The 21,409-nt window shown below is 39.3% G+C and overlaps 2 protein-coding genes across 4 annotated transcripts in view; both read right to left on the reverse strand.

Annotated features, from left to right (window-relative positions):
• The window catches only part of PAXBP1 (PAX3 and PAX7 binding protein 1), a 28,777-nt gene extending 23,967 nt beyond the window's left edge, over positions 1 to 4,810 (reverse strand). Inside the window, exons 1-2 of one of the 2 annotated variants that reach the window (XM_072398205.1) lie at positions 4,537 to 4,810; positions 1,228 to 1,353 (exon numbers count right to left, since the gene is read on the reverse strand). In XM_072398205.1, coding sequence (XP_072254306.1) covers positions 1,228 to 1,353; positions 4,537 to 4,735 — 325 coding nt within the window. In that variant the 5' untranslated portion in view covers positions 4,736 to 4,810. Of the gene's footprint in view, positions 1 to 1,227; positions 1,354 to 2,585; positions 2,638 to 4,536 lie in introns of those variants that run through there. The other variant, XM_072398210.1, reaches the window with a different exon arrangement.
• Positions 4,811 to 12,659: 7,849 nt separating this feature from the next.
• Positions 12,660 to 20,472, reverse strand: EPCIP (exosomal polycystin 1 interacting protein). 2 transcript variants are annotated; one of them, XM_072398216.1, is made up of 2 exons: positions 20,267 to 20,472; positions 12,660 to 13,534 (listed from the first exon to the last, which is right to left on the reverse strand). In XM_072398216.1, the coding sequence occupies exon 2, from the start codon at positions 13,502 to 13,504 to the stop codon at positions 12,809 to 12,811; it is 696 nt and encodes a 231-aa protein (XP_072254317.1). In that variant the 5' UTR covers positions 13,505 to 13,534; positions 20,267 to 20,472; the 3' UTR covers positions 12,660 to 12,808. The 2 variants fall into 2 exon arrangements, with proteins under 2 accessions (XP_072254317.1, XP_072254321.1); XM_072398220.1 differs by lacking the exon at positions 20,267 to 20,472 and adding an exon at positions 14,149 to 14,863.
• Positions 20,473 to 21,409: the final 937 nt, after the last annotated feature.

Raw genomic sequence — 21,409 nt, forward strand, 5'->3', positions numbered from 1 at the left:
GTTGTTCGTGGATCTACCTACTTCGGATAGGCGCTGTACACACTTCAGATTCTTGTCGGATACCAGCTCTGAATTGATAATCGGTCGAGAATTGTCTGACTTGTGTAGGTAGCCATACTTACCTTGCTGTTGTCCCGCAGCAATGACAGGTCCAGGATTTGTCATCAATGAAGGATGGGAGCCGCCATCCTCACTACTGGCTCCACGGCTAACTTCCATGGAGATGGTGATTTTCCTCACGTACATTACCCCTGACCCTGGTTCTGCACCGCATAGTTTAGAACCTAAATAAGAAGCCACCAGGAGCCAGGGAGTTATTTGACAAAAGAGATACTGCATTGCTCTTCTGTCAATAAGTACTACTAACGGGTGTTTTTTTCTTCTTTAGGTTTAGGTCACTTTGTGAGGACCCTGCTCCTCTCCCTACAAACTTTATAAAAATATATTCTAGAATGTAATAAACAATTTAGAATAAAAACTCACTTCTGGCATTGGTTTAATATTTTGCTGATGATCTATAAAACAAGTGGTTTCAATCACACGAGATACGTTGAGAGAAAAAGTACAATATGAAGGAGTTGAAGTGATTGTGAAAATAACACGGTCTTCTCCAACCCTTTGTGAATTGTACATTTTAACAATATTCTATTGGTTTAATTTTATTTTTTATGTGTGTTTAACACCTAAGTAATCAAGTTTGTTAAAGGGGACCAAGAAAACAAAAACCACCAGGAGGAAGTATTTGGCAATGTCTTTTGACAAATGAACTCCTTGGCACCTGGAGGCTTTTTTGATTCTGCTCTAAACTACATGGCGCATGTGCAGGAGTTACACCATGCAATCAATGAACAGAACTGCCATGAAAATGACAGCGCCCATCCCTGCAACAAAGATAAAGGTTTCATTGCATGTGTTTTCTTAAACAAAGCCTAAATGAATGAATGAAGCTGGAGAAATTAAGGTATACAGTAAAGGCTTGCTCCAACAGACAGAGGAAACACCACTTGCTTGATGGAACCTCGCCAACAACTCCAACCACCAAGCTTGTTCATAGTGAATAGGTGTCTCATGTCCCTGTCCCTATGTACAGATTCAGGAATGGACTATCTTGACCATCTGGACAGCCGATAGTGATGAGGAAGTGGTAACTACACTGCCAGTGTCAATCAGCCTTTCCTGCTTTCTGAATTTACAGAACACCCCACTACAGCCAAATGAATATCTTACCATCTTGTCCTGGAGTAATTTCTTGCTTAGGTTTAGTTTTCTCCTGGTCCTCTTTAAATTCCTTCTTAAGGAGTTTTACTATTTTCTTGCTGTGGTTGGATTTCTTTACTTTAAAAACTTCTTCCTCTGTATTGAAAAAGATAACAGAAATGATCATGAACAACAATGGTCAGAAATGTATTCATCATCCCTCCCCCAAGTCAATCCCAAATAAACTAAACTTATAACTAACAAACATTCCGTTACTCTTGGCACGCAGCTACTGAGTGGCTTTAAGGACCCATTCACACCTCTCTGATCCTATGCTTTGTGTTGCAGTGAATGTGCATTTTATCTTTTTAAATGGGGTGCCAATGCACAGGAATGAATTAAATGCAAGAGACGCAGTATTTATTTTCTGGCACAGAGAATCACAACAAACGTTTGTGCATTGCTGTGTGATAAGGTACAGTGCGACACAACCGCACTGACAGACTGCATTGGGGTGAAACATAAAAAAAATGGCATGGCAAGGCTCTACAGCTAATAAAATACAGTAATATGCATTTCAGTGATGTATGTGTTACTGCAACTTCCCCAAATGCAAATATCTGCTTCGGCCTTCATACTGAAATGGGGATCAAAACAATAAAAATGAATCTGCAGCAACAAAATCTTTAACACTGTAAACTGTATTACTTTGGGGCCCCTATGTAAGCTTCACTGAGCTCCGACATGTACAGCAGGTGCAGCAGAACGTGTTCTATGAATAACAGTTCCAGTATTCTGCCTGCGCCCCTCACCCACCTTGTCTGCTGTGACATTCACAAAGAAAATCTGTTATCACACCAACGCAGTGCATTGTAAATTATTATTATCCAGTATTTATATAGCGCCAACATATTACGCAGCACTGTACAAAGTCCTGTCATTAGCTGTCCCTAAAGGGGTTCACAAACTCATCTCCCTACCATAGTCATATGTCATTACCACAGTCTAAGGTCATTTTTGGGGAAAGCCAAATACACTAACTTCATGTTTTTGAAATGTGGGAGGAAACCCACGCAAACAATGGCAGAACCTGAAAACTCCATGCAGATAGTGTCCTGGCTGAGATTCGAAACTGGGATCTAGCTCTACAAAGACCAGAGTGTTAACATCTCCCACTCCCCTCTAAATTTTATAACGGAGGTGGCGGACACACATCAATGAGACCGTTAACCAATACAAACAGCGGGAAGCCAAAAGTGCAGCTCCCACTGTACTATCAGTCATGCTCTGAGGAGCGTAACCTCCCTGGCGGTATTCCCGAGTGTAGCTCGGGGTTAAATTTCAGTACCAAAACCAGGATGAATTTGTAGGGGAGTTTTAAAGCTTACCTGGTCCCCCACGGTGTGCTCCAGCAGTGCCTGGCATGGAATGTGCGACTGGGGGGCGGGACCAACTGGAAATTTAAAATAAAAAGTATTTTTAAATGTACCGCTTTTACATTTAAAAATATTTAGTATTCATACTGCCAGGGAGGCGAAAGCAGAACTAAATTTTCTTAGAAAAAAACAGAGACCAGGCAAATCGTATATAGTTCTATATAAGGACAGGTGATGTCCCTCCTGCAATGAAGGACTCCCATGCATGTATATTCCAGCATCCTACACCAAGCATGCTTGCATTAAAAAAATAGCAAACAGGCAAAGCATTCCCTTCCACAATGAAAAACAAAACAGCCTGCTCAAGGTTTTTAATTGCAGAATGATATTTCCAGTTTAATCCGCACATGACTCCTTGGAGAAGACAGAGGGCAGGTAGATGTGTTTGATAAATGCCTGCCAACCACCCAATCACATCGCTCGTTGGGTGGCCGAGATTTTAGCTGATCAGCTGTCAGTTGCAAGGGAACTCCGGAAGTGCAAAAAAAACAAAAAAACAAAACAAAACATACAGCTGGCACCTCACAACCTTTAAGTTGGGCAATATGGGCAGCACGGTTGCTCAGAGGTTAGCACTTTGTTGGCAGGTTGGAATCTTGGCAAGGACACTATCTGCATGGAGTTTGCATGGGTTTCCTCCGACATTCCAAAAACATGCAGTTAGGTTATTTGGCTTCCCCCCCAAATTATTCTTAAGACTGTATAAAGACATATGACTATGGTAGGGACATTAGATTGTGAGCCTCTTTGATGGACAGCTAGTGACATGACTAGAGACTTTGTACAGCGCTGCATAATATGTCAGTGCTATATAAATACTGTGTAATAACAATATACCGAGACTGAACTGTCACAATGTACGTATTATTTTTATTATTAGCCAGGATTTATTAGGCGCCAACATATTGGGCAGTGCTGTTAAAGTTCATTAAAATTGTACCTAAACTCAGAAATTTCACTTCACATAAAAGGATAGACAACCCTTTTATGTGGAGTAAAAATTCGGTATTTTTTTTTTTTTGTGCGCGTGTACTTTATACTGTGAACAACAGTGCTGGCGGGCCACATTTTCTGACAGAGGCTGCGGGCCGGTGAAAATCTGAACACGGATCGATATTGGTCCCAGGGCCAGACTTCAGACTAACCTGGCCTGGGCGATCGAGAATGAATTGGAGCGTAGAGCCTCCAGGAATACCTAAGTCACGCATCCCGGGAGGCTTTTGGGTGCTCCTTCTGCACATGTCTGAGAATCTCAGGCATGCGCAGAAAAAACCTTTTCCTTAAAAAAGAAAAAAAATGTTTCCAACCTACGTCACCCAATCTTGCACCTGGGTCGGGTGACATAAGAAGAAGAACCCGGAATAAGAGGAGATGGATAGCGGAACTCCATGGAAGAATCCTCCGGACTGATCGGCTGCTCCGCGGGATCGAAGGTAAGTGTATTCTTTTTGTTTTAGCCATTTTTGAGTTTAGTTCCTCTGTAATGGACGCACCCAGACTTTGGTCCTTGATGCGCCGCCCGCACTGAACCCAGCAGCTTGCAGGATGAATATCGTTCACTCACCCCAGGTTCAAGAACCCAGAAAGGGGTATTTTGGGCACAGGACGTGGAAGTAATGACAGGGCATGCTGGGAATTGTGGTGCATCTGCAGGCTAGGCCTTCCTGTGGCGAGCATTAGCTGTAACCCAATAGCAATGTGTATGGTGCATTGTGCAGAGGATGGGACCAATACTGTATGGGGGGTCATTATTAGGGGCAATACTGGGGGCATCAATGGGGGTATTAGGGGCAATATTGGGGGCATTATTAGGAGCCTCATTAGGGGCATTATTAGGTGCACCCCCAGGTCCTCAGGCAGGCCGCCCCGGGCCTCTTCCCGCCCTCTGACCCTCCTCACTCACCCTCCTCGTCATCCTGGAAGCTGAGCAGCTTGGCTTTGGGTTCTTTGGCCTTTACCGCCTGCACGCCGCATTCTGACTGAAAGATGGCGGCCGGAGGCGCGGCGGGTGGCTCCCTGTGCTCCGTGACCTCGTGTTCTCGGTCTTCCTCCTCCGAATCATTCCTTTTCCTCACATTCACCCGCCGAGCTTTGCGAAACATGGCGGCCCCTTCACACCGAATACAGCACCGAGCCGCGCCACACCGAGCAAAGCACCACAGACACCGCGCTCAGCAACTCACAGCGACCCCTACCGCACGGCGGCGTATAATGCAGTAAAGGAGTGACACCCAGAGGGTGAGCCTGCTTACTGCTGCAGATGGATAATGATTGGGACAATAGCGACATCTAGCGGTGATCAATGACTTTTCAATTTGGTAATGACATTGGCACCAAGCATTCTTTTCTTCTAGACATTATTATTACTATTATTATTATTAATATTATTATTAATGATAATAAACATTGTAAAGCACTGCATAATATGATGGCACTATATAATGCTGTGTAATAATGCAAGTACAGTACTTTTTATATTTTCCCCTTAATTGCAGTGGCAGCCCATGCCCATTTGAATGGGCCCTCAAACTGTAATATACAGAAATGCGCAATGCAATGCATGTATTGTTATTATTATTAATATTATTATTATTGTTAATATTATTAATAATAATAATAATAATAAACAGGATATATAGATATATAGTGCTAACATATTATGCAGCGCTGTACATTAAATAGGGGTTTTAAATGACAGACAGATACAGACAGTGACACAGGAGGAGGAGAGGACCCTGTCCAGAAGAGCTTACAATCTAGGAGGGGGGAGCAGCACACAATAGGAGGGGAGATATGGATTGGTGGGTAAGTAATGAGGGTTTAGGAGACAGAAGAAGACGGGTAGGTGAGTTTGAAAAAATGGGTTTTGATTGCTGTTTTATATGAGCAGAAAGTAGAAGCAAGCCGAATAGGACGAGGAAGACCATTCCAGAGAGTTGGGACAGCCCTGGATAAGTATCTTGTATTCGTGCGTGTGAAATGGAAGCCAGTGTAGAGATCTGCAAAGAGATGTAGCGGAAGAGGAGCGGTGGGAAGGATGGATAAGTCTGACTGCAGCATTCATAATAGATTGTAGAGGAGAGAGTCGGGTTAGTGGAATACCAGAGAGGAGGAGGTTACAGTAGTCCAGACGAGAGATAAGAGCGTGTACAAGGAGTTTGGTGGTCTCAGGGGACAGGTAGGGGCGGATTTTGGAGATGTTGCGTAGATGAAAGTGACAGGACCTGGAAATGTTCTGAATATGGGGGGTAAATGAGAGGGCAGAGTCAAAGGTGACACCAAGACAACGTGACTCAGGGAAGGGATGAATAACAGAGAATGTAAACTTAGTTGCTTTTATATTGTTGTTGTTTTTTTTTTTTAAATCTAAAATGAAAAAAAAAAACTCATGGGGTACAAGGTTTATTAAATACCAGACATCCTGCTGTCTGTATTCAGCGTTCTTTTTGCTCCTTTTGTCTCAATAAGATTTTTTTTATTTGCTCCTATTAATTTATTCCCTTTGACTATTTGTTGAATTGTGTTGAGGTTTATTAATTCAGAATTTTAAATTAATTGCAAAGCCCTTCAAAATTATGGATTTTGCAGGTTCTCCCCGTGTTTGTGTGGGTTTCTTCCGGGTACTTCGGTTTCCTTCAACGTCCCAAAAACATGCAGGCAGGTTAAATGGCTTCCCCCCAAAAAAGTAGTCCTTAGACTGTAATAAAGACATATGTCTATGGTAGGGACATTAGATTGTGAGCTCCTTTGAGGGACAGCTAGTGACATGAATATGGACTTTGTACAGAGCTGCGTAATATGATGGCGCTATATAAATACTGTGTAATAATAATAATAATAATAATATTATTATCACCTTTGCCATTCAAAGTGGTGGGACTAGATATATAGAGATTGAGAGGAGGACTTTATAACCAATATCTGTCCCCCAAATGGCAATGGAGGGAGGGAGAGGCTTATTGGAATGAAAGGCCTCTTTAAAAAGGGGGTCCTCAGTTATGCGCACCCTGTCCCTCTGGCTTGTGAAAAAGTCCTTTATTTACAATAAAACACATCACATACTTTCCTTTTTTCAAAAAAAAAGCAAAATAATTTAATATTGTCTTCAGGAGTAAGTCCAGTGTAGTTAGACCACACCATTTCCACCAAGCACCGTCCATCGAACCCGACTTGCCAACTATCGCCACCACAATGACAGATTCTCAATTACAATGCTGGCCAGGTGTACATGTATAGAACATGCAAAATAATCATTCATAAGAACAATCCTTCTTAGATTAACCTCTACTTTAGTATCCTGAACAGATGTGCCAAAGCTTTCCTCCCAAACTAAAAACGTCTTCATTAGTATTATTATTACTAAACAGGATTTATATAGCGCCAACATATTACGCAGCGCTGTACATTGAATAGGGGTTGCAAATGACAGACAGATACAGACAGTGATACAGGAGGAGGAGAGGACCCTGCCCCGAAGAGCTTACAATCTAGAAGGTAGGGGGAAGTATCACACAACAGAAGGGGAGGTATAATTTTCTGTCTTGCAGCCACCCTCTGCAGAGATCTTCAATCTGCTGACGCACTGTAGCTGTTTACTTTGTACCATAACATATAATACATTGTTACTGCAAATATAGAGTATGTGATGGTATATTAATCTGATTTATTTCTGAATTCAACATGTTTGTTACAGTTCTATCCTTCTTTTCATGTTGCTGTCCTTGCAATGTTTTCCCCCATTTTCCTGCTCACTGATCATGTATGGATGTATAGCGCTCCTATCATCCTGGAGATAGTGCCATACTATAAAGCCAACTATAGAAGCTGGCGATGTTTCATTGTTACATTAATACCATATGAATATTGAATCAAGAAATTGTAAAATTATTATTATTATTACACAGTATTTATATAGCACCGACATATTATGCAGCGCCGTACAAAGTCCATAGTCATGTCGCTAGCTGTCCATCAAAGGAACTCACAAAACAGGGTCCCTACCTCAGTCATATGTCTTTATTACAGTCTAAGGGCAATTTTGGGGGGAAGCCAATTACCCTAACCACATGTTTTTGGAATGTGGGAGGAAACCCATGCAAACAGGGGAAGAACCTGCAAACTCCATGCAGATGTCCTGGCTGAGATTCCAACCTGGGACCTAGCACTACAAAGGCCAGAGAGCTAACCACTGAGCCACCAAAGTTGCAGCTAAACAATGGCATGGGGGGAAGACACTTTTAAACCTTTCCTTCCACCAAGTGTGTGATTAGGTTAGATCAGTGTTTCACACCTTTTTCAACCCTGAAATAACTTTCAGGTTTTTAGGAAACCCTATTATAATTACTATATCCACAGCTCACAGTATATTAGTGTGGTGGTTAATAAAAGAGTGTCTCTCACATTTCTGGCCATTGGGAAGAATGTCACCCTTACAGATCATCGGTGCCACTTAAACTGACCTGAAAGGCACAAATTGCTCAAGGAACTTCTAGCAACCTTTTGGAAAATCCTAGGATTCCACCCTAAACACTGTTAGATATAGGATATACTTTTTGGAGATGGTAAACATCTAAGCTTTGCAATGCATGCCCAAATGATTTGGATAAAGCAGAATTGTCACAATATAAAAGTGATTGGATGGCCACCAGTTCCTGCACATACAGGACCTCTCACAATCTGCCGAGGCATTTTAATTCCTACATGCACTAGGCCAATTTTCCACCCACCAATGTTAGGACATTTTTCCTTTTAGCATTCCTCTCATGGACACTGGGACACTTTCCCAACAACTGGCACTGGGACATTTTTCTACCACCAATGCTTCCACCAATCTGCGTCATCGTTTCTAACATTGAGTCTGTATTCTTCCCATTGTTACTCGGTCAATCTTTCTACCACTGATGGTGGGACAGTTCTTTCTTCTGTTGACTTCCTAAAGTGAGACATATTTTTTCCTTTCACTGCCCAGCAATGTAAGGAGTCATTTATATATTCCAGAACACTACTGCATACATTGACCTGACCTGTGTGTTCCATATTCTGCACTGTAATTTGGCTGTTATTTAGTTTCCAACTGTTTAAATGAAGTTTCGTTTTTTCATAAGTTCTCTGTGTACATTCTGTGCAAATAAACATTTATAATGAAGTTTATTTTTTTATTTGATCTAGTGAGACTCTCCATTCCAGCAAAGTACCGGTACTGCTAATACACTGGCCCTGATTATTATTAAAGCTCTCCAAGGCCAGTGAAGCTAGATGATCAAGCAAACCTGGAATGGATTTCTTCAATGTCATTTCTTCAATGTTAGCCATCCCAGGTTTGTTTGATCACCCAGCTTCACTGGTGAAAGTGTATTCTCTCCAGCCTTGGAGAGCTTTAAAAAAAATCGGGGCCTTTGAGATGCTGCAACTTAAGCCATGCCAAATATTCTGTAAATGTAGCCTTGTCCACTCTGTGTATTGCATACCGTATATTCTCAGTGTTAAAGTATTCAAAACATTAAAACAGTGGCCTTGGACCTTTCCTATACCCTTTCAGGCAGGATTCTTTCTATTACATCTCAAGAGTTTTAAACAGAAAATCCATCATAAGTCACTTCTGATTGTCATAGACACAGCAAGAGCATGCATCCTGATACTCTGGCATCATAAGAGACCCCCCACATAACTCATTGAACAAATTACAATTGATGGAAGACCTCACGGCCTCAATGGGAGGAACAGGGGTGAATCAAGCAAAGTTGGTTTCACTAGACGATGTTTATCGAATCCGAGGATTACCTGCAGGCCCTCGCTTCTGATCTGTTAACACAATGGCCCTGATTTATTAAAGCTCTCCAAGGCTGGAGAGGCTATACTATCAGTGAATCCAGCAAAACTAGAATGGATTTCTTAAAAGTCATTGGTTGTTTGTTAGTAAATGTTTTCAATCCTGGATTAGATTCCATTCCAGGTTTGCTAGATCACCCAGCTTCACTGATGTAAGTGTTTTATCTCCAGCCTTGGGGAACTTTATTAAATCAGGGCTAATGTGAGTCACATGCACGCATAAAGCCGGGAACAGGAAAAACTTACCAACTAGCTTTTTCCTCCCTTAATTCCCTAAAAACCCCACCAACCACTTGATTGAAATCCCTATTCACGTCCCCTCCCCTTTTTTGTTTTTTAATAATGTAAAGAAAGAATTTACTGAGGTATAATTTTAAAGATTACATAGTTTAGTGTTCGAGGTAACACGAACTTCAGGAGCTAATATGAGAGATATAATTTGTTGATATATGTTGTTCCTTTTCTTATGTATTTTCTTTTTTATTTTCTGTTTGTTAACTTACTATTGTTGTATGTTGTTTTAACCTCATGTTAAATTCATCCAAAAACTATAAATTAAAAAAAAAATAGTGACCTTAGTTTTTTTTAATTAATATACAGTACCTTTCAGTAGAAGAGGATTTATAACTATTATAAGAACATGGGTCATACTTCTGCTAGCTAGAATGGCCACAGCTCAGTCTTGGAAATAGCAAAATTTAGTTTCAGCATTTGAAATGTTAGACTGAAATATAAATGATAAGATATTATGAAATATGGTGCAGAATGACCCGAATGAGCTCATTCGAATAGCATGTCCCACAGCAACTTGTTTTGGGCATAACGGCAATCATCATATTTACAAAAATTCTGCTAATTGTTGTTCTGGCAGTGTACCTAGCCATGTGCTTTACTGTCTGGAACGAATTGTTCATTAGAACATTTCCCATTTTAGCTTTATATATATGTGGCCCTATGCAGCTGTACAAATCACATGCCATACAGTAGTGCTGGCTATGCTTTGCGCAGCATTATTAGTGCATCTGCTTAAATTACTTACAATAAACTTTGCTGGAGAATGATGAAAGCCTTTCAATGGAAGATAAAAATCATTTAGATTGCTTGTTTTAGTGGGCCTGATATATGAAAGCTCCCCAAGGCTGGAGAGGATAGACTTTCAGCAGTGAAGCTGGGTGATCCAGCAAACCTGGAATTAATTTCTTCAAAATTAGTTGCTATTTGCAAGCAAATGTTTTGAATCCTGGACCAGGAGTTTGCTGTATCACTGATGAAAGTTTATTCTCTCCAGCCTTGGGGAGCTTTAATAAATCAGACCCAATGAGTGTGCAATGCTTTGAGAAAGGTGCAGGATGCTGGACATCTAGAAAACAAAGCCAATTGCATCTGCAGCTTTTGTTGGATACTAGGAGAAGTATACAGTGAAATCAGTAAGCAATTTAGTACAAGAAAAGAGCCCTGTTTATTCTCTCTGGCCCTGTTTCTCCCAACAGCAAGGAGATCAAGGAATTAGTTGTCTGTTTTCTGCTCAGAGTATCTCCTGTTTCCCTTTAGCTGTGCAGCCTGAGATGTACCTGTAAGGCCCTGGTCCAGCAACAGTACTCACCGGACACCTGTCCCCCAATCTAACACGGCACTCACCTATAGCAGCCCCCGCTCGGCCTCAGGTGACAAGTTGTGTTTTCCAGCACTCAGTTGCCCCCAAGTGCACAAGGCATTGTGTCTGGGGAAGGGCTTGCAGAGGACCAGGAGACCACAGATAAAGCAGTACTAAGATTCTAACAGACTAGTCCAGTATACAGGTAATCCGTCCACCAGACACAAGGACAAAACAAGCAGAGTCGGGGTCACAGGCAATTGGTCGGTTCAGGCAGCATAAACACGAAGGGTCAGGAACAGGCAAAGTCAGCAACAGTAAATCAGACGAAACTTTTGCCAGTACAGATTAGCCCAGCTATACGCTACAACAGGCACTGGCGATTGGGAGCAGAGAGGCTATAAAGTCTCAGCAGCCAATAGCATTGCAGGATTGAGTGAAGCGCTAATTTGCCTCTGAAATCCCCTTCAGCTGTGCACAGCCTAACAGTGTGTGCTGGGGATGCCGATAAAATACATCATACTGCAGAGAAGCAGGGGCTGCTGCTATTATAGTTTTCCTGGCTGCTGCAAATTACATCACTGTACAGAATAAACCATGCCTTATATCCTGCGATACACAGCAAGGGATTGCCGGACAGATAAACATCTCCTAACATTACCTTCTCAGCATCCCCAGTACATACTCTGAGGCTGTGAAAGGCTGAAGGGGATTTTAGGGGCAGATTAGTTCCTGACTCAATCCTACGCTGCCATTGACTGATTTATATCCTTTCTGCTTACAGTCATCAGTGTCTGTTGTAGTATTAGGCTAGGCTGACTTGCTGCTGGTGTGTTTATTTGTTAGCTTTGCCTATTTCTGACAATTAGATTCTATGCAACCTAGACCGACCTCGTGCCTGTGACCTTGACTCCGCTTTGTCTTTGCCCTTGGATACCTCGTCTGATGGACTGATTACCTGTGTATAACTCCTGGCTCTGTATTCTAGGTTTGGTGGCAACTGGTCATTTCTTCCCCAGATGCCATGGGAGTGTGCAACAAGCCCGCCCGGGGATTACTAAAGGTGAAGAGTACAGCATTAGATTGGGGGACTGGCATTTGGTGACCAGGGCCTTACAATTGCACCTTGGAATATGGCACAATATTGGGAAAAACTGCAATATTTAATCCCAGGGAAAGAGGATTACCCTCTGTGTGAAAACTGTTACAGAACGTTATCTCTATCTATAAAAATTTCAAACTATGATTTCATTATAATTTTCATTTATAATGAAAATATGATTGAATTAAACTAATATTTTAAATATATAATTTAATATAATAAAATATATAATATATATTATATTTATATAAAATAATTTAAATATTGATATTAAATTAAAATTATGTTTTTTGTACCTTTTCCAAACTAATTTAAATATAAAATCATTTAAAGCTACCCGAAAGAAAATTATTGAGCAAACAAAAAAAGTTGAAATATTATTGGTTTTAAAAAATAAAGGAATGAAAAATAAATTGGAAATAAATAGCGATGGAGATAAAAGGTGACGTAGGTAATTAGGGTTGATGACGGTTATTTAAAGGAGTAAAATAAAAGGTAAATATTATAGAAAAAAAATGTTTATTTTACTTATAAGATTGCTTAACTGACATTATATACAGATCAAAGGTCCTGCGTTTGAAGCACTTTTAATATAGGACAGAATATGTACCCAAAAATGTGTTTTTTATTTACAGTCCTCATCTTTGTCCATCAGTAGATTAATGTTACAATGTAACTCTTGTTTGTTGCAGAGATCACACTGGAGAAAGGCAAATTTGGGAAGTGTTCCAAAATGCTGGAAACATTCTCCACGCTGTATGATTTTAACAAGGGGAGCCCATTAAAAACAGAAGTGTCCAGGAAAGAAATATGAAATTGTGTCTGCTTGTCTCTGAAGGTTGGAAAAGGTCTGTCCCTGACCTTCTGATCACTACTATTGTAAATGGTCAAGCTTTGCTCTGCCATGGCCTCTGCTTGCACCCTCAGGTGCCGGAGTCCCAGGATAGCCAGGTATTCAGTTGGCAAAGCTGTAGTGCCACAAAGTGAAAGTTTTAAGTTGTGCACAAATGTGAAGTTCACCAACTTGCCTAGTGTGGAAGTATCAGAGAACCAAATGGTCAGATTGCCACTGTAGCTCAACCTAGATCCGGTCTTGTTCTTTGGGTGGACAGTCTTACAGCTGCACTCCAGGTTGGCCAGACTGTAATCGCAGCTATGGATGTCGGAGGAGCAGCTGCAGTTACGGATATTGTTGTCTTTGGAAAATATCAATGTGTGATTCTGGCTAAGCACAAGGCTTGATATAATGCAGAGACCCAGAAAGCCTAGTAAAGAGAGGTGCTGATTGTAGAAGGACATTGATATCCTAATACTGAATCTGCCAGACTTCAAAGAGCACAATTTCATCCATCAGTGGCTGCGCAGGGCAAGATTTCTCTGGAAACAAAAAAAAAGTTAGTGAATCCAACAATATGTGTTGAGAATACATAGCAATAACAAAATTATCATATGTGAGGTATACTATTCAAGGGATTACATGTAGTGGAAAAAAAGCCAAAAAACTAATGTAGCTACTTCATCTAAACACTGGGAACATATTATGTTTTTGGTTTTACTTTAAATGGGAAACAAAACCCGAGTATACAGCTGCTTTTACAGAACATGTACATTAAACATTTTAATTTGCTTAAACTTTTTCTTTGATGCGACTTGTATAAAAGATCTGCAGCCAGTATAAGATTCCTGCAGGGTACACAGCTGATGGTTTTCATTATTCACAGACTGCAGAGTGAAGAGTAGGAAAATTGGACAAGTCTTTTCCACTAAAAACAAGAGATATATAGTACAAGTTTTTAGGAGAAGAAGGAGGAATTATAAAGCGACCACAAGCCCCCAATGGCTGAGAACTACAAATCCCAGCAAGCCCATGTAAGGGAATTTATGCCCCCAGTACAATTATATGTGGGGGTCACATAGAAAACCTTTTTATATTGTATGAGCTGGATGGCATCAGTGTATCACAGTGTTAAATCAGTGGTGTAAACACTTACCAGCTATGGACATTTCTCATCGGTTCAAGTTACACAGCGGACATACGCATTCCGCACAATCGAATCGAATTTCTGAACGCTTCCTCATTTTTGCTTTATGTTTTTGTTCCGCAATTCCCTTTTTCTTTTTTTTTCCTGATCTATCTTTGGTTCGTCTGCCACGCAGCAACACCAGTAGCAGGAAATGGAATTCAGCCGTTGTTGGCTAAATGTCTTTAGTTAGTTAAAGGAGCAATGACATCAACCTCATAAATTAAGTCTGCACAGATTCATAAGGAAAGTCCCGAATCCAGGGTTATAAATAAATGGTGCTTAAAGTGGAACTCTGGTAAAGCAGTACAGCACAATACTAACAAAATATATCATTCTGCACAGGTATTCCCACACTTCTGCTGGGTGACACCATTTGTAACTTGCTGTGTCACCTGCTAAATCCTTGCCACACTGCAGAGGTCAGAAGCAAAGCACATAGGAGTTTTGGGTCATCAATGGTTAAAACTGAACACATTGCAAACATAAAAAAATCTAAGAATATTTGATTTACTTCTTAATTAAAAACATGTAATTTCAATAATTTTAGACTTTTTTGACCCCCTATAAAGAGGTTCTAAGACTAGAAGAGGAAGGAGCAGTTCAGGAATCCAATGCAAGGTGCTCTGTAGTTGCATGTCCTAGCAAAGGAAACTCTATTAGGTGAAGCAAAGAGATGACCTCATTAGTTTTCGTTAGTTTATATTAGTTTTATATTAGTTTACTGCTTCCTCGCTGCCCAATCCCTGGCTGGAGGGGGGGGGGGGGGGGGGGGGGGGGGACCAAGTCGTGTGGCTTAACTGCAGCAGAGAAAAGTCTGGTCATCGGCTGTACAGTCTGGCCGGGCTTTTTGTATAAAATATATATATATATATATATATATATATAATATATATATATATATATATATATACACAGTATATATAATATATATATAAATATATATATTTATATATATATGTGTGTGTTTTTAATGCTTCTCTCAATATCAATTTAAATGTTCTAGAGCCATGTTTACTAACCATTTAAATATGAGGGAACCGTTAAAAAAACTCTTAGGTCTTAGGGAACCTCTACTAAAATTACTATATCCACATCTCACAGTACATTAGTATGGCGGCCATTGGGAAGAATGTCACCCTTACAGATAGCCAAACAGATCAGAGGTGTCAGTTAAACTGACCTGATAGGCACAAATTGCTCATTGATTAAGGAACCTCTGGAGGAACCCTAGTTGAGAAAAACTCATCTAAACCCGCATTATATAATGAACCTGCCACTATTTTCTGCAGAAAGTTCATTTATTTTGCCCCCCTTTTCTTGCTTTTTGAGTGACATTTTCAGCTCAGAAAACAGCAATAGAGAAAGTTGTCTTTGGCTTTTTAGCTGAGCCATAAGAAGGATTTAAAGATTAATCTCCTTAGTTACTCAGAGAGAAATCCCAGTAGGGAATCAAAACATAAAGGTAATTAACAACTTAATTTAGTGCCCTGAGGACAATCCCCTCTGTGTTAGGCTGTTTGTTCTTCTGCTCATTCTCCCAGAACAGATATTGCAATGTAAATATAGATGCAGCTGTATGAACAGGCAACATATTTTAAAAAAATGTGGAAATATTCCAAGGAAACATTTAGGTATATATTCTGTATGATGAATTCCAAAAGCTCCTGGATGAAGCAATCTCTTAAAGGAAAAGCCTTCTGTGTTTATGTATGTACACGTTTGTTCATAGCTTTCAAAAAGTTGAATCTAGGTACATATGGGTTTCTTAAAGTCTACTATGTGTCATGGTCATCTATCATTAAACCTGGGATAAAGAACACTAAAGGGTACAAGTACCCTGATATGGTGCTTTTATCATTTAGGGAGCTATCTCCCCTCCTATTGTGTGATATTCCCCCATCTCCTAGATTGTAAGCTCTTCGGGGCAGGGTCCTCTCTTTCTCTTCTGTGTCTGTCTGTAATTTGCAACCCCTATTTAATGTACAGTTTGTCGGCGCTATATAAATCCGGTTTAATAATATTATTAATAATAATAATAATAATATTGTTTGCTCCTGGAGTAAACTGGGGTTGTTGTAGCTCTTGTAGTGAATGCTATGTAGTGTTAATGTGTATACATTGATGTAATTTGGCCCCTAAAGTCAGCTCCCATTATTTTTAATTCCAGGACAAATGTTGCTGTGCACCCATTTGCAATCAATCCTAGACCAGTGTTTGCCAACCAGGGTACCATAGAATCCTTAAATTCCTCCAGAGATTTCTAGGGGTTCCTTGAGCAATGAGCAATCTCTGACTCTCAGGTCAGTTTAAGTGACACCAATGATCTTTTTGGCTATCTGTAAGGGTGACATTCTTCTCAATGGCCAGTAATATAAGAAGAATTTATCCTACCGACCAGCATACTAATGTACTATGAGCTGCAGATATAGCAATTAATGCTGGGGTTCATCAAAGGCATTATTATTAATATTATTATTAATAATAATAAACAGGATTTTTATGGCGCCAACATATTATGCAGCGCCGTACATTACATAGGGATTGCAAATGACATACTGACAATGATATGAAAGTTTTTTCAAGGGATTCCCCATGCTAGGCCAAGAAACACTGGCCTAGCGCTTTTTTTTTTCTTTTTGCTATTTGAAAACACTTGTAAAAAATGAAAAATGCATAAAAATGCTTGTAAATTAAAAAAAAATATATTAGCAAGTGGCACCAATTGTTGTTTATGGAGGTGGCAGGGGCAGCAGACCATCCAGGATACTGCTGCCTTGTACCATCCGTCAAATACAGGATAATGAGATGACCCATTTGGTCCAATGTTAAGCTTTTTTTTGGAGGCCTGCAAAAAAATGCTGATTTGGACATGATCTAAGACTCTGTGTGTCATAAATGATTGTTCTTTAATAATACTATTTTTAAAACCTTTCTATTATAGTATTATATTTTAGTATCTTAGATTGCAAGCTTTGTTGGGCAGGGTTCTCTTCTCCTCATGTGTCGCTGTTTGTATGTGATTTGCCACACCTGATTATTTTATATGTTTGCACTTAACTATAAAGTATAATAATAATTCTATTACAACTGATCTCCAGACTTTTTTTTAGCCATGTTTTATCTATATTCACTTGCTCAAGCTTGAACTGCTCAGCATTGTTCTGGACAATATTCCTAAAGGTGGCAATGCTGTATAATGTCTGTACAATACCATTGCAGGGAGTCGGGCTGCTCTAGAAAAGTCTTGTACCCGTGCGTGTGATGAGGTTATGAGTGGGGAAGTCATTATTAGGTCATTGGAGGAGTGAGGAGAGTGGCTGGGGGGTATTTTTCTATCAAGTCAGAATAATGGGACAAGAACTGTGGAGGTAATTGAAGATATCACTAATGTCAGTCTCTGTTTTTTCCCTTTTCACTTTTGTCACCATCGTAGACTGACTATGAGAAGTGACCTGCAGAAGTTGCTGTACTGCATGTAGATGAAAAATGCTACAAAGATGCTGCAGGTGATCAGCAAGTACTCATAGACAGCAAAGGATAAAAAAGTATTTTATGCCAAGAAAGGAATTGGTTTGTGATACCTGGTGCTTTCATAAACTTAAAGTCAATTAGGGTTTGCATTTATTTTAAAATTCTACATATAATCCCTGTGTCTTTCTCTCCTTCCATCCCACTGCATAACCTTAATTCACCCCTCCAATCTCTTCGGGTACTGGCACGCTCCCATGTTATTGTAAACATTAGCAAATCCAGGCAACCCTTTCCAGACCACCCAAAAAAAAAAACAAAGACAGCAAAATGGAATTTGTAATGCAACAGATTATATAATTCAGAGCTAAAGCTGAGCTTGTGCCCTACAAAGCAAAAACTGGTTTTGTTTTGGATGAACCCAGCATGATACCGTGCAATATACAGATGCTGATGATGTACAGGGATGGTGTGACTCAGTATAAGCGAGGTTAATATTCCCACTGAGAAGGATTCCTGCATGCCTTACCCATTCATCACTGATGGTTTAATGTCAACACACACACAGGCATTAATGGGAGTAACCTAGCATTAGATATTGTATATGCCAGCTTCCATACATTTAGTAATCTGTGTTTATTCTGTGATTGCTTTTCACACTCCAGACCCAGGCGTGCTGAAAGATTCACCTGTAAAACTCAGTAAATTCTCAGAAATTTCTGCACACAGATGCAAAGGGTGGAAGTTAGAAGGCCATCCTGTTCAATATCAGAAAATCTTGTATTTTGTAAATTTATGTGGTCATTCTCTTAGCAGTCCCAGGTTTCTGGGTATCCCATGGCTATCCATGAGTAGTTCAGGCAATGTTAGGTGCCTAAACGTTAGAGCGGTGGTTAGTTCACACTTTTTATTCCATTATACATGACAACTATCTTATGGATACCTCCAGCTCTGCATGGGAAAAGTTATGAACAAAAAATATAGACGATTCTCCTTAATATAATGCCTGCATTGGGGTCATTGACCAAATTCATGCCAAGGATACCATCTGATCAGGACTTTGTAGGTTTATCCAATCCAAAACCATAGGGAAAGGTAAACTGGCATCCAACAAGCAAATAAAATTAGCAAGAAAAAAATAAAAATCAATGAATTACTAATAGTTAAACAGCATAGAATTGGTTTTGTTGATGATTAGATTATAGCAATTTGAGGAAAACTATCATATTGGTTTTGATTTATTAAAGCTCTAAAGATTTGAAAAGATAGACTATCATGCAAGAATGCAGAGTGCATCCTAGAATAGATTTTTTAAAATCATTTGTTATTATTTTGAAATGTTTTCAATCCAGAACTAGATCCATTAGTTTGCTGGATCACCTAGGTCTTCCCATGATAGTCTATCTTCTCCAGTCTAGGGGAGCTTTGATCAATCACCCATTGTATTTAACCGGCTTTCAACCAAAGAAAGGAGCAATTTTACTTCCTGTTTTATAAATACAACATGATATATAACATGAAATCACTACTAAATGATGGGAATTATCATCATAGACCATTGTCTCCAGAACAAGTGTCTGAACAATTTTCCTTCCCCTGGTATTCTGACTACAGAAAAGTTTACATATCACATGTCACCAAAACATGTATGTTGGATAAATCAACCACATAAGGACACAGGAAATGTAGAAGTTTCAAACCCTTCCACATTTTATTCCAAATTCCAAAAAATGTTCTGTCTTTTTTATGCTCTATAGGGTTTGCTTCCAACTGACTCACTTTTACAAGGACAGTCCCATATTACAAATCTTATCCTTCTACCAGCTTTCTTCCCATTTGTCCCCATTTTAGTCAGATGTTTATAAAGCTTTGCCTTACAAAGGCCACGAAATATATAAGTAGTAGTATCGAACTATATAAGTCATTAAATTTATTCTTCATCCACAGGTGACAGGTAGGAATTTTTTGTTATAGTGAAATCTCCCTAATAGTTGGCACCAGAACATTGAAAGATTTCCCCTTTATTTTCTGTTCTGGTGACTATTTATAAAAGTTTTCCCACGTTCTTTCGCAAGAATTACACAGCTTTAACGCAAGAATCACAGATATTAGTAATTGAATTTGATTGGATTTTTAACTAATTTTCTGCCTTGGTGATAATGGTACTTACTAATACAGAGGTAAATGTGGCCAACAGGGGCTCAGACAGCAATCAATAAAGACAAATAAAAAAGGGGTCAAAATAATATATATATATAAATATAATATAATATATATATAGTAATATATAAATATTATATAATATAAATATATAGTAATAATAAAATAATAATATGATAAAATTATATATATATATATATATATATATATATATATATATATATATATATATATCAGGGACTCAGACAGCAATAATAATACATTATTAATAATAATAATAATAAAAATTATATATATATATATATATATTAATTGAGTTGTCAACAGACTTTTTTTTAGGAATTCTATAAATTAAGTGGCAGTCTGGAGCAGACTGCAGATTCTCCAATCTCAAATTTTTATTTTTTTCCTGCATTTATGATCCAGATACATAGCATATATCCAGCAGTATACATACCCAGTGCTGAGATTCTTCAGCTGCTCTGAGATAAGACCCTGGTCCAGGTTATCAGGAGCTGTGTGAGTCCTGGCTCTCTCTGCATCCAACTGGCCTCACATCTCAGACTTTGCAGTTTAATGAGCCCACGTTCATGGAGAATGGGCTGTTCTGCTGATTAGCCAGGCGTACCTTCCAATGCTTTCTTTGATAAATGCCTGTGTTTAGATTTGATATGTACTTTGCATTCCAGGGAAACACTCCCTTCTGGGAGAGTTTACCAATCTCACAAATGCCTGTCTGACAAATTACCTTGGGAGTTTAATTATTACTAGAGGCTGAGTTATCCAAAAACAGTCTCATCCAGCAAACCCCAGCCATCGTGCTTCTGCTCGTCACCTTTTAAAGTTTAAATCTTAATGTTAACAGTTACCTTTTAATATTATTATAAACAGTATTTATATAGTGCCAACATATTACGCAGTGCTGTACATCAAATTCATACACATTAACCCTACATAGCATTCACTACAAGAGCTACAACAACCCCTGTTTACCCCAGTAGCAAACAATATTATTATTGTTATTATTATTAATAACCAGGATTTGTATAGCGCCAACATATTACACAGTGCTGTACATTAAATAGGGGCTGCCAATGACAGACAGGTACAGACAGACACAGGAGGGGGAGACGACCCTGCCCCGAAGAGCTTACAATCTAGGAGGTGGGGGAAGCAGTACCTTTTAATGCAATTTGGTGTTATAGAACAATATGTAGAAAAGTAGCTTCATTTTTTTCACTTTTAATAATAATAATAATTTTTATTAGCCATTGCAAAAGTTAAAAAAAAATTCAAAGCAAAGCAGCAAGTTTACTCGTCTTCTTGTATTATGGAGGAGCAACCTTGTCACCCTTGGACAGGAAAAATGTTTGATACAAAGCAAGAAAGCTACAAAACCACAACATGGTTTAGTGTTAAAATGCAATGTTTATTGAAATAAAATGTACACAAAATAGGAATTTTGCTTTTATGTCTCCTTTTATATCATGAAATGCTTTTATGTCTCCTTTTATATCTTTCGAGCGCATGAAGCCCAGATTGCGCTGCCATTTCTTTCGCCAGGTGGTTCATGTTGACCGACGATGTTCTGGTGTCTCTT

The sequence above is a fragment of the Pyxicephalus adspersus genome, chromosome 1, assembly GCF_032062135.1.
Source record: "Pyxicephalus adspersus chromosome 1, UCB_Pads_2.0, whole genome shotgun sequence".
Classification (NCBI taxonomy): Eukaryota; Metazoa; Chordata; class Amphibia; order Anura; family Pyxicephalidae; genus Pyxicephalus; species Pyxicephalus adspersus.